Source organism: Acomys minous (assembly GCF_964271855.1).
Source record: "Acomys minous genome assembly, chromosome: 14".
Taxonomy (NCBI): domain Eukaryota; kingdom Metazoa; phylum Chordata; class Mammalia; order Rodentia; family Muridae; genus Acomys; species Acomys minous.
In genome coordinates, this window is record NC_140496.1 from 98,958,518 (window position 1) to 98,986,486 (window position 27,969).

Consider the following 27,969-nt stretch of genomic DNA (forward strand, 5'->3'; position numbering starts at 1 on the left):
TTATCAACATCCATTTAGCTGAAAAATTACAGATTTTATCAGTGGCAATTTTATACATAAGTAAAACTAAACATTTTAAATATTATTTCTATTATCTACTATATAAAACAATGTTTTAAAGTGCCAATATTAACAACTGAAATTCATGAAATAAAAAACTATTCTAAGTCAGTAGTGAGAAATATTAGAGTAGGGGCGTAACTTTTTTCCTATACAGACATCACTCACCTCATCAGCCAGAAGTGACAGCTCAGTACTATTTGCAGCATCATAATCATAGAGAACCCTGGCCTTTCTGCTGCTGTTTGATTCTTTAAGGTCATTGAGGTTGGAAGGAGAGGACATTATTAGGCTACCCACTGGGGCCAGAGAAGGACCAGTTGCATTTGACAGCGCAGATGGCACAGGTGTCCCAGAACTCTGATTGTTGTTAGAAAGATAATTGGATGGAAAACTGTTGAAAAAACAAAACAAAGCAAACCTCAATTATTATTTTTTTAAAAGCGATTAAAAGTTCCTCACTATCACCACTTGGTGGCACCATTTACCAACTTCCCCTTTGGAAAGATCTAGAGACACTCAGGTTTTAGTGGTGTGCCAATGTAAAATCCTTAAAGGTTTACTTCAAAGCTGTCTCTCTCTATTGATTTAAATGTAAAGAATATTTTGGCTATCATTCATCCCTGGGGTGTATGTGTGTGGATGTTTATTCTTAAATGCTGCCAAGAATATATATGCCAATATATATATTATCATAATATATATTATCACACACACACATATATATGTATATATGTATGAGATAGTGTGTAATAGTAATCTTTTTTTCCTCTCTATGATTTGCTAAATAAAAACAAAGAAAAGCTAAATAGTAGGTAATACTGTAAAAGCGACATTTCCTTAATATTTTGGCAATCGTTTGGTTGCCTTTTTCATAAAACCAATATACCACATTTTCCTATGAGCCAAGTAACAAACTATCTAACATACATTGCTACTTTAAGCTCAAGACATAAGATGAACTGGTGTCACAGTTACTTTAAGGGACACACAAACTTAGAGATAAAACATTCAAATTAACTTATTATGATTGATAATTACGATGAAATATAAGACCCAACAGGAGAATACAGCATATTTCACAAGCTAAGTTTTCTATTACTTTTAAAGGAAAAATAAAAGTCCTATTATAGAAAAGTGACAGTGTAGAGTTTCCAATGCATTTTAAGACTATGTGCAGCGATACTCTGTACTGAACCAGCAGGCCTGTGCATGCTAAGCAGATGCTCTTCCTCCCAAGCCACACACCTTGCCTCATATGTACACTTTAGTCAATCTATTCGTAAAGCATGTAAGGCCTTCCATCTGGTAAGATGTATGAAATTCATGCCTCTGGAAAATATCATTTGTTCTTAAATTTTCATTTTTATTTTACATCAGGTGTAAGGATGTTTTACCTGCATGCATGCATGTGCACCACACATTCCTGCTGGATCCCCTGGAACTGATGGTTGGAAGTTACAGATGGTTGTGAGCTACCACATGGTGCTGGGAACTGAACCCAGGCCCACGCAAGGGCAAGGTCTCTTGACCACTGAGCCATCTCTATAGCCTGATGAAATTTTATGACTACTGTGCCATCTAAAACCAGCAACTGCAGGTAACACTCTGTGTATTACTCTTACTCCCTATGTCTCGTTTTTGTCCTGCACTGCTCTTATGGCTGACGCTAAGGCGAACAGTGCAGGGACCTGTGCTCCTCATCCTACTGTCTCTCACTGACTGCAGATCTTCACATTACTCAGCTATGTACTGTTCATCATCTTTTGTTGCCAACATCTGAAGGTGTTTCATTTTTAAAACATAACTCATGACTAAACTGAATGATACTACATCATAATTCTTGGTGATTTTAATAGCCATATGGACAATCTTCCACAACTTTAGCCCCGTACATCCATGAGCTTTACACCAGACCCCAGCTGCTATCCGTACTCACACTCACATCTAGACCTTATTTTCAGGATCTATAAGGCAGTTAAGCAGTTTCCAGACTCTACCCTCTGATCACTTTTTCCTGTAATAATTCCACTTAAAGCAGCGGCCAATTCATACCATTCTTTCTTCATGCCAATTACTGGAACCACACTGTGCTTGCATATTCTTTCACACCACTATATTCACTTGGGCAAAATCTCCCCAATTCACAGACTCAGTAGTAGTGTAGCCACTGTGTCAGGAGAAACACATGGACTCAGTAGTAGTGTAGCTACTGTGTCAGGAGAAACACATGGACTCAGTAGCAGTGTAGCCACTGTGTCAGGAGAAACACATGGACTCAGTAGTAGTGTAGCCACTGTGTCAGGAGAAACACATGGACTCAGTAGTAGTGTAGCCACTGTGTCAGGAGAAACACATGGACTCAGTAGTAGTGTAGCCACTGTGTCAGGAGAAACACATGGACTCAGTAGTAGTGTAGCCACTGTGTCAGGAGAAACACATGGACTCAGTAGTAGTGTAGCCACTGTGTCAGGAGAAACACATGGACTCAGTAGTAGTGTAGCCACTGTGTCAGGAGAAACACATGGACTCAGTAGTAGTGTAGCCACTGTGTCAGGAGACTGAGGTAGGAAAATGAGGAGGAAATATAATACTTCACAGCTATTTGAAATAAGGAGCCTAACCTCACTACTGGAAATCACTGCTGGTAAAACTCCTTACCCTAAGTAATCACCCATATGCAGACCCATACGCAGACAACTGACATCACTCCCAAGGTGTAATAAAGCCAGGCCAAGCACCTTCCATCTTACTGTTAAGGTCTGCATATAAAAGCCTATGCACATAAAAGGATATAGTGTTTTGTTTGTAAGCCATGTTGGCCTGCCTGAACCCAAGTGCAGGGATGGTAGGCCATGTGCCATCCGACTCTCTCTGTCTTGAAATACACTAAAGGGTTAATATTTCCCCCACTCCTGTGGCAGTAACAGGAGTTACTGAAGGTAGAGAGGCGAGTCTTTCTTCCCTAGGCAGCACTGGCTTTACTGTGTAAGGTGCTTCCCTTGAAGAGACTAGGGATGCTTTGTCTCAATGGCTGAGTGCCAAGGTACGCCCAGCCCACCTGCTGCTGCACTTGCCGAGTGTCTGTCCAGGTGACGTGGGAAGGAAGGGTCAAAGTTTCTCAGGCTTAAAGTGTTTTGCCTTTAGACAGTACTAACAAAACACCAAGTACGTAGAAATGTGAGCCAGGCCCATCTACCAGAAGACTAACAGGCTGCAGTTTATTCTGAAGATCTAAAATTAGCGTTGTCACGTGGCCTAACTTTAGTCTGGGCCTAAATCTGAAGGATAAATTTGCAGAATGAACACTGCAGTGACTCTTTCTAAATTGTATTTCTTGAAACAGTATTTTCATGTTTTTCCTTCAAATGTCACTTACCGTTTCTCTTAAGCCAAACTCCTTATTATGACTTACTTTCAAGATAATTCATGTGCAACCCTGTCAGTTCCTCCAGTCTCACAAACAATTCCTTTCTCCACTAAAACACTATGCTTTCACTAGCACGAAATACTGTCAGTTACCCAAACTTGCTGCTTCTCTTTCTCCTGTATCCTGGTTTGCCTGTAACATCCATGCTTGCCTTGTTCTTCACCTAGAAGGCTCTCACTAAAATAACTCCACCTGGGAATCTCTGCTGGCTTCAGCTGGACCATAATTAGATGTCCTTGCATCCTTACCTCTTACCTTTTTACATGGCTGATCTCGGACTTCAACTGTCTGCTGCAGGCTTTACTGCCAATGCCACCTTGTAATGTGGCTTCATCAAGGCAAGTACCCTAGCTTGTTTTGTTTGCTGATTTAAGTCCAGAACATATTTGGGACCTAAGGCAGGTATTCCGTAAGTATTTGGTATATAATGATTAAGTTATGTGCATTGTATACTATTTTGTTTAAGAGTATATTACCAAATTCAAAATAATTATGTAAAGAGCTTGAGGTCTTTGGGGTATTTAAATGTAATTGATTTTCTGTGTATCTGCATGTACACGTGCCGAGGTGGGCATGTCACCTTCCAGGCGTCCTCCACTTTCCTTTTACTATGTGGGTCCTGGGAATTGAACTCGGCTGAGCCATGTCAGCAGCCACCACATAGAAAAAATGTGAACATATTTCATCTTTCATCACTTTTATCCCAGCATTTTCATACATGTGTCATGCTTTGTTTTCCTTCATTTCTCTTCTCTAATGCTCTCCTCATGTTCCTGCTAGCTGGCCTAGGAAGTGGGAATTTCTTGTCTTTGCCTCCCATCTCGCTGTCACATGCTGTGATTACAGACACAGGCTACTGTGTCTGATTTACTTGGCTTATGATGCTTGTGTGCCTGTGCTACCCACTGAGCCCTCTCTTCAGACTCCACCCTTCTTTACCATGACTTTCATAATCAGAAAGGAAACTGCTACCTTCCCAGTTGTTTTTGTAGGTCTAACATGTACTGGTAACACTGCGCATAATAAGTCATCTGGGCTTCCACGAAGTCATTCAGACAGCGGAGATGATGGGCCTGTAATGGTAAAGGCACAGTCAGTTCTCAGAAGTTCTTCAAATGGCATAGGCCAAAGGAGAATAAGGACAGCACTGTCACGAGGGAGAGTAACCTGATGTGTGCTAATACCGACACTCCTATCAGGCTTATGAAGACTAGTTACTGGTTAACAATATATTGACAAACTTTGGTCCAACAGGAACCAACATAGGATTTATGAGGTGGGAAAAATGAGCAATGAGATGTAAGAGAAAATTTAAAATATTTTTTCAGATCCCATGTAAACTATGACCCTTAGCTCTCCTTGACAGAAAACTGACACGAGAAGCTCTGTTCAAAGGCAGCGTCTGTTAAGCAGTTCAGTGGCCTTCAACTCACAAACTCCTCCTCAGCCGCCTCATGCTGTGTCAGCGTCTTTGCTGGAAATGACTGAACACTCACGTGTGTACTGCTGATTCCCTCTAGCAGGAGTCGGGTAATCTCTGCTTGACGATCAAATTCACTTTGAGTTATTCTTAATTCCTGTTCAGACTGAAATTAGAACACTTTAGAAGACTCAGTCCATTTTATAGATACAAAAAAAAAAAAAAGAAAGAAAAAAAAAAAAGAAAAGAAAAAAGAGTCACCCCCTGACCCATGTACCCCAAATTAGATCTGATGATACCCTAATCATTTTGTGCATATGTCATAATTGGTTTTTAGTTTCTCGCCCTTTCTGTGGCACCAAACACAACCGACACAACTGATGCCTTACCAACACTTGACTCATACCAAAGACATATTATGGTGGTCAAGATTATCTGTACACCTTTCCTAGTATTTTACTAAATTGAGTGTTTTATAAAATCATAAGAATGCCATAGTTTTATAAGAATAAAGCAATATTACTTTCAAAACCCTCCAAATTATTACTGTGTGCTTTTCTTTCATACTGGGTTAACAACAGCCTGAAGTCGTGGGATGTCCATCTCTGTGCTTAGCTCCTTGTTGCTACCACAGGATCTTGGTTTCCATCATGGGATTCTTCCTCCTACACCTTAACTTTCTTTTGTAATTTCTCCCTAAATTGTGCATAATAGGCTTTAGACATTAGCATCATGAAGTTTAGGGCTTACGGCAGGTGTGGTGGTGCATGCTTTTAATCCTGGCGTTTGGGAGGTAGATGTCTGTGAGTTCAAGGCCAGCCTGGTCTACAAAGGGAGTTCCATGACAGCCAGGGCTATTGCACAGAGAAACTCTGTCTTGAAAAACCAAACGGGGGAAAGCTTAGGGCTTATGAGTTTTTCTACCAGTTACAGCTGGTCTTCAGTGTGCTGCTTGTACACAGATTTCAAAGGAAAAAGGAAGTGCTCTAACATCCTGATTTGCATGATATAAATACTTGCTGCGGTTGGTTTCAAGTTACCAAGATGAAGTCACTGACTTTAAAAATGAGAAGTAGGCAGCACTATTGGCTTCTGTCTACTGCTGGAACAAAATAGTTCACTGAAAAATTAACAAAGTCTAAACATACTAAAAACTGGCATTAAACACTCAAAACTTTGGTTGTAAGTAGTTGGTAGGAAAACGAGGAGGAAAAAGAAAACTTCACAGCTTATTTGAAATAAGGAGCTTATTGACCCCACTACTGGAAATCACTGCAGGTAAGACTCTACCTTAAATCACCCATTTGTAGACAAAGGACATCACTCCCAAGGCGTAATAAAGCCAGGACAAGAACTTTCCTTTCATAGCTTTCTTTATCTCTTTCACCCTTTGGTGACAAAAGCGCCCCCCATGAGCCAGTTGACAAGGAAGTGAATGACCAGCTGCTCTAACATCCTACTGTTAGCAGTGCAACTTCCTGTTCTCTCTCTCTGCTTCCTATGTATGGATGAAAACGTGATCAGCCAGCTTCCTGCGTGACAGACTCTCCCTCTATGCATAAGCCAAAATTACTTTCTACCTTAAGTTGCTTTTGGCCGTGGCATCCTTATTCCTACCTCTTGATTCTGTGGTTTAACCTACATTCTCTCACATGGTGCTCTGCCTTCTTTTCATGCTAGAGGTTCAAAAGAAATGAGAAGCCAGCGCGGGACCACACAGGAGGCTGAGACCTTAGTCAAGCACTTCATACTGCGCTGACAAACCACACAACCAACAGTTTGATAAATTATGCAGGAAACACACTGTAGAATCAGCAATTTTCTAAGTCATACAATAAATGTTAAGGCTTATAAAGCTATTTAAATATCTGAGGCCATGGTTTGTACCTGCCTTCAATTACTAACATTACTGTCATTTGAAATGCGAACTTTGGTAGGTCTGAGAATGGGGAGTAAACAACAAATGTCTGAAAATAATCTAAAAAGAGTTACACAAAGAAGCCCTGTCTTAAAAAACAAAAACAAACAAAAAATTCAAAATACAAAATACAAGAAAATCCCAAAACCAACCCCCCCAAAAAAAACCCCACACAAAAACCCAAACAACAACAAAATGAAATGAATCTGCACTAAAATCACAATTTTCTTCTTTAAATTCTTGAGTTACAATTTGATTTCCAGCCAAGACAAAGTGAAAGACGGTAACAGAGGCTGATGACAAGGCACATGGATAAGCTTTACAGGAAGCAGTATGACACTAAGGGGAAAAAACAAAAATCCAAAGACCCAACCGTCACACTGTATAATGCTGGATATCTGTAATTATGGCACTGGCTATAAAATATTTACTATGCTGTGTTTTATGCTGCTGTAAACTACACATTTTATGGGAATTTTCCATAAAGTGACAGAAAAAATCCATTTTGGTGCTCATGAGAACCACCTTTAGTTCCCTAAGACTCAGTTCTCTAATGATAAGGGGTCAGAGTACTCAGTATTCTTTAAATACAGAATATCACTGAGCTGTCGGTGAACAAGTGGAGTAGCTCACCTGTCTTCCAGCAAGGCACTGTATGATGCCCCATGTTTAACCTCATGGTGTACAGAGATTCTGGAGCATAATTCTACTGCCATATGGGACTGCTGTTAGTAAACAGACTTGGTAATTTCCTTCGTTTTCAGATTTTAAGAGTTGTAACATAATTATGAGTGTCTCCAAGGCTGATGCCCATCTAATGTTTACTGAATGAACGAATGACAAATGCTTATTTCACGATTCAGTAGCTTAAAATTTTACTTACTTTTGTCACTTCCTCTGCCCAAATCTAAGCAGCATTAAAAATTAGAGAGAAATATAGAACATGAAATAAAGTTGGAATTTAACATTTCCTACAACTTACTAGTATAGAAAAATGTGCTTTAATTTAAATGGCATACTCTCTCCCTTACAAGCTGAACACTAGTAATCTAAATCAGCATTGCTGAATACACTATGAAGTCTGTTTTACTACCGAGTTAAAAACTGTGTAACTCTACAAACAGGAACAACAGCTTTCTCAAACAGAGTATCTGACGTATCATAGAGAACCTACAGTCTCTCATGTAAAATGAGAGGTCTGAACTAAATGATTTTTAATTTAAGTATAAATTCTAAAACTTTAGAATATAAAAACAAAACAAGGATATATAGACACTGAATGCTACTGATACAACCTTTTTTTTTTTTTGAGAAACAATTTTAAATAGAATAAATTTAAGATTGCCAGCTAAATTTCTTATTGTAGGTAGATGATAAACAGCTGTAATACAAATGCTTTAATAAATCAAACAATGTCCTGCTAATTGTTTAGGATATTTTTTTTTTACCATAGACAGAAGGAAACCTATGATTTATACAAAATTAAAAGTGACTGAAATAGTCTCACCCTTCTCATTTACCTATAGATAAGACAATGGAAGTTAAAAAAATGCATTCTCTTGCTATGTAAACAGAACTACAATTTAGCCAGGCCTTTACAAATTAATAGCTGGAAGCAATTTTTTTCCTGCTTTTAGTTCAATGCTATAGTATAAAAGTAATCAATCAACGGCCCATTAATTATTAAGTATGCTGTCGATTTCTTGCCACTTTTAACAGGAATAATTTACTTAGAATATAATTCCAAGAATTATCTGTGTGTGTGTACGCAGTATATGTACTTGTTTGTGTGTGTGTGTGCCTGTGTGTGGTGGTACATACATGTAGAGGGCAGAGACTGACTTCACGTGTCCTCCTTGACTACTCTCCACCTTATTTTTTGGCCAGGGTCTCTCATTGAACCTGGAGCTTATGAAATGGCCCCAGGATCTTCCTGCCTCTACCCTGTCCCCACTGCAGGACCTGGATTTTTATGTGGGTGCTGGGAATGCCACAGCATGGCAAGCACTGTGCTGACTGAACCATGTTCTCAGCCACAACCACCATCATGCCTAACATGAATGCGCTGCCTGTAGTCACACCATCATTTCATTAAACAAACTGTAATAACTCACATGTCTTCAATTTGAGCTCAATATGCACATTAGCTATGAGAAACGATTTTTACTCTCCTATTCCAGGCCTACCATCATTCTTAAGTTCTAAGTGAGTTAGCACTGGATATGGAACAGGCCTGGCCACTGGAATCTGTCTCACCCTGGAATGGCAGGAAAAATAATCCTATGTTGACTTTCATTAACAACACAATAAATAATGAAAGCAATACAAAACAAAAAGCCCTATAGTCCAAGTAAGGTAAGTCTTGTTATTTTTCTTTGCTAAAAGTAATAATATATGAAATTTTAGCCTAAGCTAACACTAAATGAACATCTTTTACTAGATGCTTTACTCATGATTTTAAAATCTGTTTTTGGCATGACCAATAAATGTGGCTGTATAATGTATTAGCTCTTCTTTAAGTTTCAGTGTCACTTCAACTGACATGTGTGCTCAGCCATTATCAACGCTTAACGTCAGCCATTTAGACTTTACATGCAGCTAATAGCAAGAGAAGACATTTTATGTAAGATGTAGAAAACACAGTAGGCCAACAAACCTTCAGCCATTTTACATGCAGGAAGTTGAGCATGTAAGAGAAATTTACCATAATGTTATCTCCTTCAAGGCGGGCGGAGTTTAGTTGCTTAAGTGCACAGGTGAGAGACAGAGAACACATTATACTTATGAGCACACTGAAAGCAGTTACTTCTGCACAACAAAGCACATGCTCAACAGGCACTAAAAGCCCATGTTTCTTCTACTTAAAAAACCCAACAAACCATTTGTTTTTCTATATATTTCATGTAATAATGCCTACCCAAAGATATAGAGTTTTCAAAACAAAACCCAGTTGATATGTAACACTCATTTAGGGGAAACATACCTCTTTTAAGTAACACAATTAAATTTTAATCTATGTTACCCTACTTCATACCAACACATTTCCTATTTAAAGCTTGTTTCTGTCCTGCGAATTTTTGGCACCTCCAGCCATCTTCTGGCTCAGTTCTCAGCCAGATCTTGCTTATAGATATTAAAGACATGCAATGCCTGTATTTCTAATAAGCTGCAAATGCAAATATGCACAGGTAGAGTAAAGGTTCCATGACGGTGCTCTAACCTACTGGGGTTACAGGTTAAAGATCGACTGCTGTGGAAACACTTACATCCACACAAAGAACAGAAGCCACAGGAGTTATTTGAAGGACCATTTTTTTCCCCTCAGATACCTTTAAATGCTAGAAAACATTTTTCTTCTCATTAAACAAACATTATAAAAAGCTAATATTATGATTAAGTTACCAAATATAGGTACCTTATAATTTAAATGCACTAATTCCATTTTCTCCTTGCTTCTGACATGACTGTTTACTGATTTTCTTTGTTTTGTGTTTGAAGCAGTTTCTCATTCACCCCACGCTGACCTCACCTCAAACTCACCATGTAGCTGAGGGTGCTTAATTCTCAAGGGCTGTGATTACAGGTCTATCTATGTCTGGCTTTGTTTATTTAATTATTATTTATTTCTTTATTTTGTGATGCTAGGAACAGAGTCCAGGGAAAGTATTTTATGGCTGAGCCACACTCTCAGTAGAAGTCTTATTGTATCAATAAGCTATTATGTTTTCTCTTTCTCACTGAGCTGGTGGTACATTGTTGGGAAATGCCTTTGATGTTTTACCTTTCTTCACTATGCTACAGCAAACAGAAGGTAGACAATACTGGGTATAGATAAATTCTTTTTTAACTGATCACTAAATCACTAAAAAGTCTAGCCTACTAATTTGTGAACTGAGGGTTTAAGGGTAGCAGATGTTTTGCTTATTTGAGTTTATTAGAGTACATTTCACAGAATTAGCAATCAATACAAATGGAAGTTAAAGGACAAATCCAGGAAAACAGTGGATGAAGTATTTTAGAACTACTCTCAAACCTCATCACCTTATAGGCAGTCACAAAATAGCTCATGTTAAAAAGAAAACAAGCAAACACACATGCAAACAAACAAAAAGTGAAATTAAACAATATTTAGGGTAAGAAATACTCTCTTTTCTTGCCAATTAAAAATCAAGAAATATATCAGAAAGGAAAAGAAAAAAGAAAAAAAAAAACCAACTAAAGTTCCAGTGGTCTCTATCACTTTCGTTTACCTGAAAGACAAAGAGGGCAAAACCCAAAGGCTCACCAAGAACAGCACACAGCGCCCCTCAAGGCTGGCGCAGTAGTTAACTAAGAGGACTTTTCTTACCTAAAGTTATTCAGACGTGTGGCAATAAAGTCTGAAGAATGAATCACGTAGCAAAAAGAATAAAAATATAAATTTTGTTTGGGCTAATATTTTTATTATCTGGCTACATATAAATTTTGTGTAATGCAGTAATTCTAGACACCTTACATAAATCAAATTGGTGGATTATACTGCTTTTATCATCTTTTAAATTTGAACTTGCATTTTCATGGCTGTAAACAACTGCCAACAACTCTCCCAGATGTATCAAGAAGAATCGTTTTTGAGGAGGTGTCAACTACATTTAATTTCTATGTATTAAGAGCAGGGCTACAGTATTTTATATAGTATAATTTTATACAGCATAGTCACAGGGCAGTTATTAAGTATGTGCTTCCTAGCACTTTCTAGGCTAAAAAGCAGAGCATCCTCATGATGCTTGCTTAATAAGTGTTTGTATTAGAACCTTATACCACAATCATCAAGGATTTTTCTCTACTCCAAATATTTTTTCACTTTGTTAACAGAATAGTGATCCTTGTTAAGATTTTCCTAATTAAAAAATTAGTATCTTAAAAGTCAATCCATATTAACTTATCTATCATAACAACTAGAAACCAGTAAATTAATTTAGAGTCTTTTGGCATTTAAGCATTCATTTATAAAATTTTAATTATCAGAGAGTTTGTTTAATGAAAAGCATGCCACGATAAAATGAGAAGTGAAAATGAAAGTGAAATTGCAATAATATCTTATCAAAGTCAGCCCTTCCCCAGCAGCTAATACAAAGTATCTATTTCACTAGACAGCAATACTCAACCTTTCTTTCTCCAAAGAAAACTAAAGGACACCACTGGCATTGTAAGCTACGTGCTAATTATGCAATGGTCCTACCTGTGGCGGGGAGTCCTGATACCATGCCTCTTAATAGCACACATCCCTATGCTAACTGAGATATCAGCTTCCTTTAACAAAATGCTTATATTATACTATTTCCAAACTGTTAAAATTTAAGTCCGATTTAAGTATTGTACACAATGGAATGAAAATACAGACAGCATATCAATTAAAGCTTAAAACTAAAACCTTTCAACAAAAGTTACACATAAAACACTGTACTATCACATATAATACACAGGCAATTGAAAAAAAACCCTATTTTTTCTTTAAATTTATTCACTTTACATCCCAATCATAGCCCCCTCCCTTGTCTTCTCCCAGTTCCCACCTCCTTCCTTCTCTCCTCCTATGCCCCCTACCAAGTCTCATCAGGACTGCCTGCATCCTCTTCCTCTGTGGCACAGTAAGGCTGCCCACCAGGGGGAAGTGATCACAGAGCAGGCAACAGAGTCCATGGCAGGGACACCCCCTGCGCCCCTTAACAGGGGACCCATATACAGACTGAGCTGCTTATTGGCTACATCTAAGTGGGGTTAAAAAAAAAACAAACAAACTATTTTAAGGCTGGTTTCTAAAAAATATATCAAAAATTTATTTATCCATACAGGTTTTTTTCCTCTTCAAAAGAGCTACCTAGGAGAGCATATTAATACTATTTAATCTTTTTGGAACTATTTTTGGTGACAATTCATTTAATTGAGTTAGATGTGAAAAGAAAATTCATTTATTTTTTTTAAGCCATGGGCAAATATTCTCAAACTTGATTCATTTTCACGTTAATTAAAAAATCTTTTTCCATTTTCTACCATAATATATTTGTCTTGTAAAAAAAAAGCATATTATCCATACCCTAAGAATAAAGCACAGAGCAGCTTTCGGTGCCACATCTGCGTTGGTGTGAACCCCTCTTGATAATGAGCTGGATGCATTCGGTTCTGACCAAACTGTTTCAAGACGGAAATACACCCTGAACGCCACACCCTATTCCGCAGTCTGTATCTTACACAGTGCAGCAGTAAAATATGCCCCATCTCTGAAGCTGTTAAGCTGAAATGTTTCTATAGTAGACATAGATAAACAGGCACTACTTACTGAACTTTTAGTTTCTGCAGCTTTTGCTTTTTTTAGTCTTGTTTTTGCAGCATCCAAATCCAGTCTCTTATTCTGCAATAGTTTCCTTTCTTTCTACAAATAATCAAAAAGCACAACGTGAAGCTAAGACTCTAAACCCCACAAGACCGTCCACGCTTGAAGAATACCCCACGTGGACTCTGTGTCAGCTGACGAGGTCTGTGCAGGGACACCACAGGCACCTTTCCTTTTCTTGTTTGAAATGGGGTATTCACTACGTAGACCAGACCAGGATGGCCCTGAACTTGTGGCACTCACTGCTCCTACCTCTGGTCTCCAAATGCTAGGATTATAGGCACATTATACTTCCCATTTTCCCTTCCCCCTTTAAAACTACTCAAAAACATTCCAGATTCTGAATCGGAGGAATATAGAAAAGATGTTCCAGAAACAAAGGTGTATTAGTTTTAGTATCTTGCCATGTTCCCCTGCCACCAGGTTTCCCTCTGGGGAACATTTGACAGTATCTTCGGTGGTCACACTAGGGGGTGTTAAAAGCATTTACTGGGCAGAAGGTGGGGATGCTGCGAACCAGCCTACAATGCTCCCACACCCAAGAGTCCCGCGGCCTCCAGTGTCAGAGGCGGCCAGGCTGACAGGCTGCTTCAGGCTGTTAGAGGCCTACGACACGGTTCTGTGGAGTCCTGTGTGATCTCCCATACAGACTGGGCAGGCTGTTCTTAGTATGTCTCAGCAGCAAATGTACCTCAACTACTCCAAAACACAACTTCAAATTTACAGATGAAATAACACATAAACATATTGTTCCTAATAGTGATTCAAGTTACTATACAGTGCTTTATACTAACTGTAATAGTTTTTTTAAAATTTTTATATTTCATATATCAGACTTCATCCTACTGACATACTATTATTATTATTATTTTAATGGATGGGACTGAACCTGCCTTCATCTTGCGGGCCATCACCCTACCACTGAGCCCAGTCTTGGCTTAAGCTAGTTATTTCAATTTAAGTAAAGCCCAAACTACTTATGTACACAGAGATGAAACCCTGGTAAGCACATGAAACTTCCTAGGACCTTCTGTAGTAGGGAAAACACAAATTAGAGCTGGGGGTTGTGTGTATAACAGTGAGTAGCACCAAGAAAGTCCTATGGAGAAATATTCATTAAGAGCTTCATTTGCGTCAGTAATAAGAAAAGCTTTCTGGACTAACAGATTAAGTGTACAAAGAAAGTGACAACATAAATGATAATGTTTCAGCGATAAATAGCATTTAAAAAACAATACAGTTCTTGGAATATATTCCTAAAGCAGAGGAGCAGAAATACAATTTTCAATAATTAGATTTCTAGTTCCAGTTTAAATTAACATGCAAGTATACTACAGTGACATTTTATTTTCCTAATTATTCCAGGAATTTCTCCATAGATCTGAGTGTTGGTAAAACATGAAAACCAATGCACAGGCATACGAGCAAGGTAGGAGTAAAAACTGGGGCTTACATTGCTAACAGCCCTTTCTTGAGGCTTAGTTTGTGTTCTGGTGAATATGCACCTGTTTAGAATATTTAAACATTTTAATCTGCAACATTCACCATCACTAAGAAGGTAGATTATCCACTTAAAATGAAGCATAAATCTAAATTATGTGACAAAGGGAACATTTTCCAACTCACTGCAATTGTTTTGTAATCCCCTTCTATAAAGTTTCTTAAGGGAGTGAGGAAATTTAAGGCTGATGTCTGAATTAGCTCTCTGTCAGCTGTTCCGATTCGCTTCTGTGTTTCTCCACATTTAATAAGGGCATTGCCTGCAGATAAACAAAAAATTGTGTCTTTTTAGTGGTCTAGTAATATCATAAAATGAGTCGTACAACTTACCTACTTTATCTGCTTAAAAGTTAATTGTGAGCCTGTTTACCTCAACAGAATCAAACAGATTATTTGAAAGGTACACTTACTTAAAAGTAAATTTAAGGTAAATATCTAAACAAAAATGATAACCTTTCTGTCTATAATAGGTATAATTTTTAACAACGAGATTAAAGAGGACAGATAAGGGAAGACACAAGGCTGGCAGGGTAGATATAACTCAATACAAACAGAGTCCTGTAACCAGTGCATCAAGTCACAATCTGTCTTCTTCTACATCGATACACATCTCAAATTCCATAACTAAGGGCTTGCACCTAAGAAAAGCTCATATTGGGGCACCAGGGGGCAGCCTGGAGGTGCTGCAAAATGAGGGCAGAGTATAGCTCTTGGGACCCCTTCACTAGGCATGTGCCCATGGGCAATATGCACTCATAGGCCTCTGTTTTGGTTTGTTTTTCTCAAATCAAGGGGTTCTTTCTACCTTTTTGGACTCACTAGATTGTCACAGGGCTCAAAGGAAACCCTATACATCAAATCTGGAAAGCTTGAAGACATTTGCAAAGCTTTACGTGAGATCCATTACATTTTGTTATCATGTGCTAGAGTGATGGTTAGTGTTAATTATCGACAAGACAGAATCTGTAAGTGCCTGGGAGGGGGCCTCTGGGCCCGCCTGGGGAGGGCCTGCTAACTGACATGGAGGACGCATCTTCATTGTGGATCGAGCTCTTCTCTGGGTAGGGACTTGAGGCTCTGAAACAGAATGAGCTAAACACTGGGATTCATCTCTGCTTTTAATGCAGATGCAATGTTCCATCTCTCTTAGGAGTCTGCTGCTGCGACTTCCTGCCACGACCCCACTGTAATCTGCAAGTGTGAGCCAAAAGAAACCCTTTCTCCCTGAAAAGGAAGGACGGACAAACGAATGAGTGACCTCATGTTTCACACGATGACGTAAGCCCTAATATTTAACAGTTAAAGTAGCATAACAGACTTAGAGATTAGAGCAGACAGAAAGGAACGTGCAATCAGGGTTCTATTTCCAGTCCCACCTCCAATAAGCCTGGGCTCGGTAGATCTTAATCCTTTTATTAGATCCAGATTGGTACGGAGTTAAGAATTCCTGTCTCTGGCTACAGACATCTGTTAGCAGTATGTGCACAGATTATTTAGTCTCTTCAAACCTAAACTTCCTTGTTTTTAAAGGGAGCACTACAGAATTTCTACTACTAACAACATTACATAGCAAGACCCGGTCTCAAAACTCCAAAAATTACTAAAGCAAAATAAAACAAGGACTTACCAAAATAACAAATAAATGTATTATATTGTGCTTAGCCTAATGCCTGGGCTAGCCACTTTAGCCACTCTTTTCTAGTAATAGATTCTCAAAGTCTAGTTCCAATTATCAGATACGCTCACCAGAATTACTAGACATTCAAATAGACTAAGAAAAAGAGAAAATCTACAATATTTTAGTATTTATATTTTACTAGATCTGATAGGTTAAAAAAAAAGCGGGCATAACAAGAAAGCAATACATCGTATATAAATCATGAAGTCTTCCTTAAATTAGCAGTTACAATTTAATTTCAAATGTAATCATTTCAGATTTCTCAGAGTTATAAAGAATATACTGTAAACAATTTAATGTTTTACACACACACACATACACACACAGCTCTTTAATTTGATTAATGGCATTAAGTGATATTTAGGTTTATTTCTTTCTGACATAGAGACTACTAGCCATAGCAATCTCAAGTAGTCCTACATCATAAGAAAATTAGGTCTGGTAATAGAAACATGTTGAGGTCCATGTAGGGCCAGGGATGGCTCAATAGATAAAGGTGCTTGCTACCAAGCCTGACAGCCTGAGTTTGACCCTTGCAAGAAGAAGAGACCTAATTCCTGCAAGTTGTTTTCTGACCTGTGCATGAGCACTGTGGCAAGCACACATGTTCATATAGAAGCATACATCACACACTAGTACACAGAGGAAAAAAGAAAAAAAAAAGAAAAAGAAATATAGTAAAAAGTACAGTTTACCTGTAAACACGTGATAGAAAACATGAGCTAGAAATGCAACGCACGCTATGGATCCAGAGAGAATGACTACTAACATACTCTGGGTGCTGGCATCGCAAAAGTGAAAAAAGGCAACATGGTCTGGCCAAACATTAACTGTGTGCAAAGTACTTTTAACATACAATAAATAAGCAATGAAAGTTGTAATGTAGGTCTTAACAATTAGTACCACAACAGAGATAATAGAAGACCAACAAGAACAGGAATTCATTTATTTTTTAAATCTAAGAAAGATGTGACTACTCTCAATAAGTACATATTTTCTCATCGACATTTCAACATGATAAACTTGATGTTAACCCTGATTCTACTATAGCTTTCAGAACCTGTCCCTCTCACTTACCGTAAGCTGTCCCCGGGCCGAACTCAGTCCCTGCGTCAATCATATACTGTCCCAATAGTTCTGGGTTGTTTATGCGACTTGGTGCTTTCCTATCCAGTTTCTCATAAACAAACTCTTCTATCCTGGCATCTAGGAGAGAGGTTAGAAATATCAGTGTTTCCAAAGAGCGAAGAGCCAGGCACGGTGACACTGCCTGTGCCTTGGTTCTGAGGAGTCCACTGCCATACTCCACTACACAGTGAAGACCTTGACTCCTGAAAGCCAAATTACGAAAACAATTTTAAATAAATTAGCAAGTATTTCAAATGACCAAAGTTGTTTAATAGTTTTTCATCTTCCAGTCTTTTACTACCTCTTAAAAACACAGAGCTAGCATTTATTAAGCCTAACTATGTAAAATTATATATTGACTATTATATAATCTCTAAAAGTTTATAGTTCAGAAATCTAGTAATGTATCTTGGCACAACAACATTCTAGAGCCAGGTGTGGTGGTGCACGCCTTTAATTGCAGCACTCGGGAGGCAGAGGCAGGCGGATCTCTGTGAGTTCGAGGCCAGCCTGGTCTACAAAGCAAGTCCAGAACAGCCAAGGCTACACAGAGAGACCCTGTCTCGAAAAACCAAAAAGAGAAGGAGGAGGAGGAGGAGGAAGAAGAGAGGAGAAGAACAAAAGATTCTAAAGTTAAACTTGTTATTTGGGTATTCTTTGAGATTTTAAGTTTTAGAAGAGAAATTATAAACTTAATATTTAGTGAAGTTGCATTTAATCTACTCTGAAGTTATGTTTATGATTTTAAAATCAGAGATATTGAACTAGGGAAATCTGGCAGGAACAAGTAATTCTCTCTTACAGCAGTGTGAAACCTAAAACCTTTGTATGTGCCACACATGGTAGTCAGAGGCTGATGGTTGTTGTTTTCCTAAATTACAGTACAGACCTTTTTTTGTGTGTGTGTGTGTGTGTTTTTATAAAAGTTCTAAAAAATGGTAATGAAAATAGTCTAAAAGTTGGTTAAAATGTTAATTATAATACAGAAGAGGGTTAGTTTGATATATACAAAATATATGAATTAGAAGATTTCAAAATATTTGCATTTCTGGTAGTCTGCTGCAGAACCACAATAATTTTAAAGCAGAACTTAAAAACCTTTAATTAGGCGGGTGCATGCCTTTAGCCTAAGAACTGTGGAGGCAGAGGCAGGAGCATATCTGTGAGTTTGAGGCAAGCCAATATACTTAGCTCCAAGCCAGCCAGAGCTATATAGTGAGACCCTGCCACAAAACAAAAACTCCAAAACCTTGATGAAAAACCAAAATGAGTCATTTTGAAGTAAATGTCCATGAAACGCTGACCAGGGTTCAAATTTCTGATTGGGATTTTTAGCTTTAATTGCTTTTTACCTATATGGTTAAGAGTTAAAGGTGAATCTTACATTGATTTGATTCAGTAAATAAATATATATTAGTAAATACTGCGTCATTTCATTAGGTCACTTACCAGATCTGAAAATATGCAGGTATTCTTCGATAACATTATAAATTTATGCATATTTCATTAAAATATCTAATTTATAGGACTTTCAGGAAAAAATAAAAGGTTACTTAAGTCCACATAGTTTTATAACTGAGCACAAAACAATCAACCTGATTTGCTTTTGGAAAACAATGGAGAGAAAGATAATGCCGACACTGTGCTGTCCTCTCTACTTGCCAGTCACGGGCCTTCCTGGCCCTTCAGAAAAGCCAACCGTATGCAGACTGCTCTCCACACGTGGGACCCGGGGCAGAGTAAGAACAAGAAGTAGTTGTAAAGTCTAGCTGTGTATGATTTAAATGTCATTTAATGAGCAAGAAACATTGCCTGTGTCCACAACAAGCCTCACCCCAGGCTTCCACAGCTTACTTTTAGAGGTTACAACAGTCTAACTACAACGACACACGATTAGTAGTATTCTTATAATACTTGAATTTTAGACTATGGCATTTTTACAATGTGCTCACGGTAGCGCTAGGGAAGGACAGCATGCACTCTTGCCTTTTCCCTTTAGCGCAGGTATTTACAGAGGACCTTTGAAAGACTAGATGTCAGGACACTTGGTTCTCGGTGCAGCTCCACTTCAGCTAGCTCGCTGTGTTGCGTAAGAGGCCCACTCAGCGTACGAAGGAGTGCACATGCATCTGCAGGGCTTCTGCGTGTGTGCGTGTCCTCAACACTCTGTGGATGTCTGAGAATCAGGTGTAATAACTTAGGGAAAATATAAAACTTTAAATTTCAGGTCTCTAAAAAGGCCCTCAGGATGTTATTTGTAAATGCATTTGGAGGAGTACGTTGTGTTCATCATCTCTTTTAAGCTAAATCACACATACATAAAAAAAGTATAGACCCCGAAGACACAAATACTCTGCTTCCAAGCTGAAAAGCGCTGATGAGCAGTACTTAGGGCAGAGGAGAGTAAGGCGGCTTACTTGGATTTGGCTGCAATAACACTTCAGTCTGTTTCATTATTTTTTCTGTCCATATTTTGGTACATTCAGCTTTGCTAAGGAGGTTTTCCAAGTGGGCATCCAATTCTGTCTTCTCTGCTTGGCCAAGCTTTTCTTCTGTGAACTGTGATTATTTAAAACAAGTACATAAATATATAAACACACCTCACATACATAGGAAACTGTCAGTGAGTAAACATCAAATTCAAATCCAAACAAGTAAATGATTCCAGCCCACGCGTCTTTCTAAGGCATAGCTTACGAACGTTGTTTTGTGCCTGTATTCATCCATCCTCCTACAACCTGCCAGCACTTAGGACTTTCTTATGTCCTCTGCTAAGTAGCATGCTGTGAATTCTGTATTTCATGGTACATAAATATTTCCAACAAAAAGACTGGGGATTAAATAGCCTGAAGGTATGCTAACTGACAGGGGCAAGCTTTTCAGTATTTTTTCCATTTCATACCCTCTTTCATAAAAGTGACAGAACAGACTTATCCTTGTCAGAGACTTGCTTTTTCCTGCCTTAGATTCCCAAACGATGTGTGTTTTGAAAATGAAGTAAGACAGTCTATAGACACAAATCTCTCTGCTTAGGGCTTGGTAATTATTATTCAAATTAAATATATTTTAATTTTTCACGACTTACATATTTGTCAGTTTAAGCACACTCAAGCTACACAGTCATGGGATTGTCTAGCAAGTACCACTTGGGTTGTCTCTTCAGGGTGTGCTCCAACACTGTGTTTATAGGCTACTTTCTGCTACGTTGTTCATACAGGAAAAGTATTTTTTCCTAAGATTTTAAAAAAAGAATTTAAGTGTGTGTATGTGCATGTGAGAGTGCAGGTGCCCACAGATTCCAGAAGAGGGCACTGGACCCCCTAAAGCTAGAGCTGCAGGGGGTTGTCAGGCACCAGACACGAGTTGGGAACTGAACTCAGGTCCTCTGTCTGTAAGGGTGCATGCATCTTTATCTGCAGAGGCATTTCTCCAGCCCTAAAGTGGAGGTGTTCTCTTTAAAGACTAGAAAATGTAGTTGAATACATTGAACTTAGCCATTTTTATTATATATGCTGTGCTGGTGGCTAAGGAAAAGAAGGCATGTCTACATAATAGAGAAAAGGGGGTCTCTGATCATATGGAGCCTTCTGGATACATCCAGTTAAACAACCGATGTGACAGCTGAGGCTCTGAGTCACACGTAGTTTTTTTCTAGAATATATTCCCCTTCTCTCATTTCTTACAGTCCTTTCCTTTGTGTCCATCTCTTTGGACCTCCTTCTCCTCGGCTTAATACTTTCAAAGGATTATCAGCGCTCTTAGCTGAAGGGCTCTAGTCATATCGTTCGTCAAAGACCCCATGTAGGGCCAGAGATGAACTCAGTGAGTTAGCTGAGAACAGCAGTTGCAAAGCTACGGCCTCAAGACCCCCAAACTTGGCATATACTATCCACAGGCAATACACTGTAACTGAGGGGCAGCAATGGTGGCAAACCCCTGTCCCAAGGTTAGTCATGTGAACTGCAATCTCATTGCTAGGCTGGAGCCCGGCTCTTCACTTGTTCTTAAGGGTTCTAAGCAGCAAACCTTCTGTAGGGGCATGCAGATGTGAGAATCTTACACACTAAACTTTCCCTTCAGTGGTAGGTAAGCCTCAGAAAGCACAAGAGGAACAGGAAACACAATGAAAAGATCAAGAAACACTTCTCCTAGCTTGTAAAATACATGCCATTTGTTTCTTTATTCCTTTCACTCCAGCAAACATTTGTTTTTTCTTTAAAATTATGTTTTATTTAGTGTGTGCATGTGTGTATGCATATGCATATAAGAGGCAGTCAGGGGACGACTTGCAGACATAGGTTCTCTCCTTCTACCCCGTGGGTCCAGGGGTCAGAACTCAATCATCAGCCTGCTGACAGGTGCTTTACTGGCTGAGCCATCTCCCTGGTCTTCAACAACATCAAGGAACTATATATGTGCTAGTACTAAGATAAGCATTTGTATTTCCAACAAACCAGGCAAATTTTCTGTTCTTAAGAATCTGAAATTTTATAGGGAAGACACAAAACCTAAGTATTCAAGAATAAGGATGCAAAGGTTTAAAGATGTTGAACAGAGACCAACATAGGCGATTCTATTTTTTCCTGAGTGACATAATAAGCCTAAGTCCAGAAGAGTAGTCATTTGGAAGAGGAGGGATCAGGAGGCTCAGTGACTGTCTTCACTGGGAAGGAGTGGGCCTGGGAGCAGCAGGGACACCAGCCTGGGATGGGGGTCTGGACAGCTGAGTGAAGAACAGCTCACCTGCCACTGAAGTGAGCTAAGCAAAGATCTAAATGGGGAAGGGCATACAATGCTATTTTTCTGATGATTTCCAGGTGCTCTTTCTATAGGTTTATTATTACCATGTTTATGCATACATATTAACCATTAATTTCCTTATAGAAATCTCTATTATAACTAAGGATAGACTTTCAAAGAAGAGATTAATACCAGAGAAATCAACATCATTAATTTAACACTCATGATTAGGTCAGTCTTTGAGTGAGGTACTCTTCTAACTCTTAGAAGGTAGAACGTCAGTTTTCTCTAACATTGTTGAGTACTAGACTTAAAGGTACAGATTAGAAACTATTAAAATACGTTTATGACAGTGACTCAAGAAACAGTCTCTGAGTGCACTGAGACAAGTTAGGACTCAGGCAAGTTACGTGACAGTATCTGAGAGCTAATCATTAGGCAGAGCTGCTGACGGACTGTGAGCTCTAAGATACTCAGCCCTCTTTCCCAAGTTGGTTTTGATTATGGTGTTTATCACAGAAACTGAAAGCAAGCTGGGGCAGTGCCTTACACAATAAGAATCTACACAAATGAGGAGGGTTTTACTTTTTAGTTCAGTTACTATGAACAAAACAAACAAACAAACCCTCGAGAAGACAGTAACAGCAAACTCCTCCTAGTTAACAGGAAACTGTCCATAGGAGTGTGAATGTACAAACCTGTTTAGGAAACAGTTTGGGGAGTGGGAGTGGAAGGGGGAGGCCCATATGAGCAAGGTATTTAAGAACCAGCAGAAAACTCTACTTCATGCTCACATTCACTGTTCTGTTTCCACTATACTCACATCTCAGTAAACATACTTTTGCTATTTAGTTTTCAAGGTTTAACACATTTATTTACTACCACTACGACGGAGAGGCAGACAGCCACACTGTATGCACCCAGACCGACCTTCAATTCAATTTTCCCGCCTTCCCTTCCTGAGTTCAGGCAACTATACCCAGCTTACTTCTAAAATGTTTTCCCCAACCCCAAAAGAAGATAATGCATCTTTGTCATGCTTATGAACTTCCTAATGTCAGGGCTTAGTCTGTCTTCAAAAAATCCATATACTAATGTATGTATCTTATTTATATCAGATATTTAAATAAAAACAGGTAAGAACAACAGTTCTAGTGATAAATAAATTCAAGGACTGGAACGATTAAATACTATGTTTAAGTACTGGGACTGAATAATCACGTGTTTGATTTATGCTGACTTCGACAAGTTAGTTATTTTTCATTTACTCCCATTATCCAAATATACCATACTCTGTGGTTCCTTGTGCTGTGTATTTGTTTACGTAACTGTAGACCTATCTCTGCTTCTTACAGGACACTCAGTTAATTACCGAATTAAGGATGGCCTAATTGCTATCTTGAATTATTAAAAGAGAGAGAGAGAGAGAGAGAGAGAGAGAGAGAGAGAGAGAGAGAGAGACAGACAGACAGACAGGGAGGGACTGGGGCAGATAAATAATAACACTGCTAATGGTTTATTTCTAAATTGAAATAAATGAAATGTCTTTACCAAGATGTAAACTTATTAAAAAAAATAGAGTATTTTCCACAAACTTACATTTAGGGGTCCACCTTCTCAAAAAGTATAAGTACAGTTTTTCATACTGTTTCATCTGCAGCCCAGCGCAATGGCACAAGGTTAGAAAGTGTAATTCCTTATATAGTTCCTCTAAACACTGTTTTAAGGAAGGGATTGTCTGAGATGAGAACATTATCCTAGGCATTGGAGGAGTTAATAAAATTCAGTCACTTATATATTCTACCCTAACATTTTTTAAGTACCAAGACTTTCCTATCTATTTATATGCTTTTGAACTCATGTTTCTTTTTTAAAACAAAAAATAATTTCTAATAAAAACATCTAAGTAAAATGAAAGCACCTATGGAAGTTAACCAGAGAATTATCCATTTTTAAAAGTACAAGTTGATTTGAAAGGAAATTATTTAGAAGTGAGAAAGCTTAAATCTCTCTACTATTTTTGCTTATAAAGAGTCACTGGCACAGCTCTTAACCTATTCTTAGTGTGAAACTTGGCACTTTGGCACTGTAGCACCATAGCTCAGAGTAGTAACTCAGTTACTGACTAGATGCTGGAATAAGAAAATAGTGTTTTATCGTAAACTAATACACTAGCATTCTGGATTTCATGTTGTATTTTAGAAACACCCCTTTTCTTCCTCATAATTTAATTAAAAAACACCGTGGAACACATTAAGCAAACAAAAGACTAACAGTATAGTGAAAAGCAGTGTAACGAAATTTCCTAAGCCTTTACCCAGAATTCAAATTCAGCTTCAACAACCACCAACATTCTGCTAATCTGCTTTCAACTACCTGGTCTTCTCTTCTGAAAAACTGTATAGTTTCACCATATCTTTTCTGTATGTAATGTTGACAGTCTTAACACTGAAGGACACAATTAAAATCTCAGTTTTAATGTCCTCCTTAATAAATGGTGAGGCCACAATCCGAGAAGTCATTTTTCTCATACTCCAGGGCTAATCTGACAGCTGACACTGCCAACTAAGTCCCTGGGCCACAGCTCTCACTCGTCCGCTCTTCCCAGAACTTTTTGCACCCAGAATGTTTGGACTTGTTTCTTTTGTCTGGAATACCTTTTTTTTTTTTTTTCAAAATAAAAACCAACCAAACAGCAAAAATGACACACACTTGTGTCTCCATGACTTACTTCACTAAGGCCTCCTGGGACCTCATCCCATTACAATGGCATGCGTAACTCTGCTGGAGCTGCCGCAACATGGCGACCATCACGTCTGCTCTCACTCTGTTCACTACCACCACCTGGACAGTCACAGTCTGCGCTCTGCCGGATGGTAAGCCTCATGCGGAGAAGCACTTTGCTGACTTTAGTCACCGCCAATCAGTGGTGTTCCTACACTGAAGCTAACCATGGCAGTCTTGACTGACTGAAGAGAAAATCATTTGCCAACTCACACATTAGGGTACAACTTAAAAAACCTTTTTAGAAAGCACTGGAAACAATTAAACAATTAAAATTCATTTGGGAAGTGCAACTTTTACAAATTTTTCCAGGTTTACTTTTTAAAATTGAGTCTTTCAAAAATTTAGACTGAATTCTGTAAATGTGCCCCGTTGAGGCAGAATGTATTGTGTCCAAAACCTGACTGTATTAAACTGTGGCACTATGTAGTGTCACATTCTTACCAGAGTTAAGAGCTACACAGCACTAAACAAAACCACCACAGTCTGTGGTCCTCTACTGAAGTCAATGTTAAGTCTAAAAAATTTTCATCTCATCCCCCAAATATTTAACCACACACTTCTGGGGAGGAAGGTGGATAAGGGGCTAAGTATGGCACCTAGCTTGTCACTCATGCCATCGGTCCAGAAAATCAAAAGCTGGATGCAATTTCCCATGTCTAAGAGGTACTCGCTGCTGATAATAAAATGTTCAGAGTTTACCAAATGATCTTTCGGTCCTTTCCGGGCCACATCGTACTGCTCTCTACAGATCTTAGAACCTGCAGAGCTCCTTCTGGGAGAAGAGTCAGCGTCTAGTTTAGTAGTAGGTCAGAGGGCAACTGCTTTCCTACTAGCAGCTCGCCAAGTCAAAGGAGTTATTTACCCACTCGGGAGGCTGCTTCCTTATTTATAAGAGAGGGCTAACAATGTCTTTCTGGCAGAGTGACAGAGAGGGCTGCAGCCAAAGTCAAACATACAGCAAACTGCTCACCGCACTAATTTTTCATAAGATAGGCACTCATTCCTTAAGGGGGGGGGGCTCTAGAGTCTTTTGCCAAGGATAGTGCAATATGATATCAACGGTGCCAATAAGATTAAAGGAAACCAGAAATGAAGCAACACATGACATTTTTTAAATAGTTCGGTGTAATTGTGGCACATGGGGCATTGTTTTTGTTTTCTCCAAACGGAAGACAATGCTGTTGTTACCCTATGTCGCTAACTTAAATACCAGACTGTTTATAAAGACACGTTGTGAAACTTACATCTGTCCATAGCTTTAACTGAGTTTGCATAATATGGGTGTTGACTGTAAAAATCTGTCCAAGTTCCCTGTTGCTGACACTTCCTTGATTACAGAATGAGGAGACGCAGTGAACTTTCCCCCCTCCCCTCCAAGTGCGCCTGAAGCATACCAATATGACCACGGACACAACAACACGAATCCTGCCCTCCTCTCTCTCACCCCTGCCCTATAGCCCATTTGGGGAATGGGTCAGAGCACCCCTAATCCCAGGCGTCCAGCGTCCTTGGTAAAGTTTGGTTACCTACAGCGATCGGCGATCCCCATTTCCCCCACGGGTTGCTAGGCTCCTGGGCTACCCACCCTTCCCGGGGCAGAGAGGGCTGGTGGGAACCGAGCTGGCCGCTCCTCAGGGATGAGGGGCAGGAAAGGGAACCTCCCTTCTTGGACTCGGCCGGGAGGGCGAGGGCGGCCAGAGGGAAGGCTGGGGGTGGGAGTGGGGGTGGCGCAGAGGTGCTCGGGGACCCCCTGCCCCGCCGGCTCGGGCACCGAGGCCTCCGCCCCGGGGTGAACCCAAGGTGTCCCCGGGGTGGAGGACGCCGCGGGCCGCGTCCCGACTCGCCTCTCTCGGCGCGCAGCGGCGGTTGGGCGGAGCGAGGCGGAAACGGCCGGCCGATCGGCGGGGCTGGGGCTCCGGGCCGCGCCCATCCGCAGGCCGGGTACCCAGCGAGGGGGCGCCGCCGTCGCCCGACCAGCCGGCCGGCCCTCCCCTTCGCCGTCCCCGGCGCCGCCGCCCCGTTCTCCACCCGCCGTACCTGCACGGCCCGGCTGAGGAAGGTGCCCGCGTCGGCCGCCAGCTTCTTCACGTTGAAATCCATGATGTTCATGCCGGGCGGCAGCCGGGCGGAGCCGCCGGCTGTGCTAGCGGGGAGGCGGAGAGCGCCGCGGCGGGGCCGGGGCCGGGGCTGGGGCAGGGGCGCCGGCGGGGCGGACGTGGAAGGCGGCGGGAGGCGGCGCCAGCTCCGCGCAGCTGTCGTTTCCTGAAGGGGAGGCGGAGGGCGTGGCGGGGGAGGAGGAGGAGGAGGGCGGGCGCCTCCGAGCGAGCGTGCGCGTCGCGGAGCAGCCACCGCCGCCGCCGCTGCCGGGATGCTGGTGGCCCCGGGAGACGCCCACCGAGGCCCGGCAGCCCCGCGGTGTGGAGCCGGCTCGCCCGTGGCGGAAAACAGCCGGGCGCGGGGGGGCGGGGGGGAGGGGGGCGTGGCCTCAGCGCGGGTTGGGGTGTGTGTGTGTGTGTCTGTGTGTGTGTGTCTGTGTGGGCGGGGAGGGCCTCGCGGATACAGCGACCCCTGGCGGGTGGGTGGAGTCCCTGCGGAGGCTGTCCTGGGAACAGCGACCCCTGGCGGGTGGGTGGAGTCCCTGCCGAGGCTGTCCTGGGAACAGCGGCCCCTGGCGGGTGGGTGGAGTCCCTGCGGAGGCTGTCCTGGGAACAGCGACCCCTGGCGGGTGGGTGGAGTCCCTGCCGAGGCTGTCCTGGGAACAGCGGCCCCTGGAGGCGCCCACTAAGCCCCAGCCCAGGGTCAGCGCGTCAGTGGAAGTTCTTAAAGGACCCGGGGAGCCTCCTGGGCGGCTGAGGTTCACCTGCGATTCTCCCAGGGAGCCTCAGTGAGTTATCTCTGACAGAAAAGCGTGGACGAAAAGTTCCCTAAGAGGAGA

General features: G+C 40.6%; 2 protein-coding genes across 6 annotated transcripts in view; both read right to left on the reverse strand.

Moving 5' to 3' along the window:
• Positions 1-27,473, reverse strand: part of SH3GLB1 (SH3 domain containing GRB2 like, endophilin B1) — a 28,037-nt gene extending 564 nt beyond the window's left edge. The window contains exons 1-10 of one of the 5 annotated variants that reach the window (XM_084755227.1): positions 27,072-27,473; positions 19,925-20,066; positions 17,457-17,585; positions 14,828-14,961; positions 13,148-13,240; positions 9,533-9,571; positions 7,712-7,735; positions 4,987-5,076; positions 4,463-4,563; positions 229-454 (exon numbers count right to left, since the gene is read on the reverse strand). In XM_084755227.1, the coding sequence (XP_084611353.1) occupies positions 229-454; positions 4,463-4,563; positions 4,987-5,076; positions 7,712-7,735; positions 9,533-9,571; positions 13,148-13,240; positions 14,828-14,961; positions 17,457-17,585; positions 19,925-20,066; positions 27,072-27,143 (1,050 nt within the window). In that variant the 5' untranslated portion in view covers positions 27,144-27,473. Of the gene's footprint in view, positions 1-228; positions 455-4,462; positions 4,564-4,986; positions 5,077-7,711; positions 7,736-9,484; positions 9,572-13,147; positions 13,241-14,827; positions 14,962-17,456; positions 17,586-19,924; positions 20,067-26,278; positions 26,301-27,071 lie in introns of those variants that run through there. The other 4 variants (XM_084755226.1, XM_084755228.1, XM_084755229.1 and 1 more) reach the window with 4 other exon arrangements.
• On the reverse strand, positions 20,075-27,045 carry LOC311582269 (uncharacterized protein). Its single transcript, XM_084755231.1, has 2 exons — positions 26,620-27,045; positions 20,075-20,739 (listed from the first exon to the last, which is right to left on the reverse strand). Exons 1-2 carry the CDS (start codon positions 26,962-26,964, stop codon positions 20,698-20,700), a joined length of 387 nt encoding a protein of 128 aa, XP_084611357.1. The 5' UTR covers positions 26,965-27,045; the 3' UTR covers positions 20,075-20,697.
• Positions 27,474-27,969: the final 496 nt, after the last annotated feature.

Excerpts from the sequence above, each read along its gene's own strand:
- LOC311582269 (XM_084755231.1), bottom strand. The coding sequence starts at position 26,964 with ATGGGCGCGGCCCGGAGCCCCAGCCCCGCCGATCGGCCGGCCGTTTCC. Across the intron at positions 20,740-26,619 it reads CCCTCTCTGCCCCGGGAAGG|GAAAAAATACTTTTCCTGTA; the intron begins GTGGGTAGCCCA and ends TTAAAATCTTAG.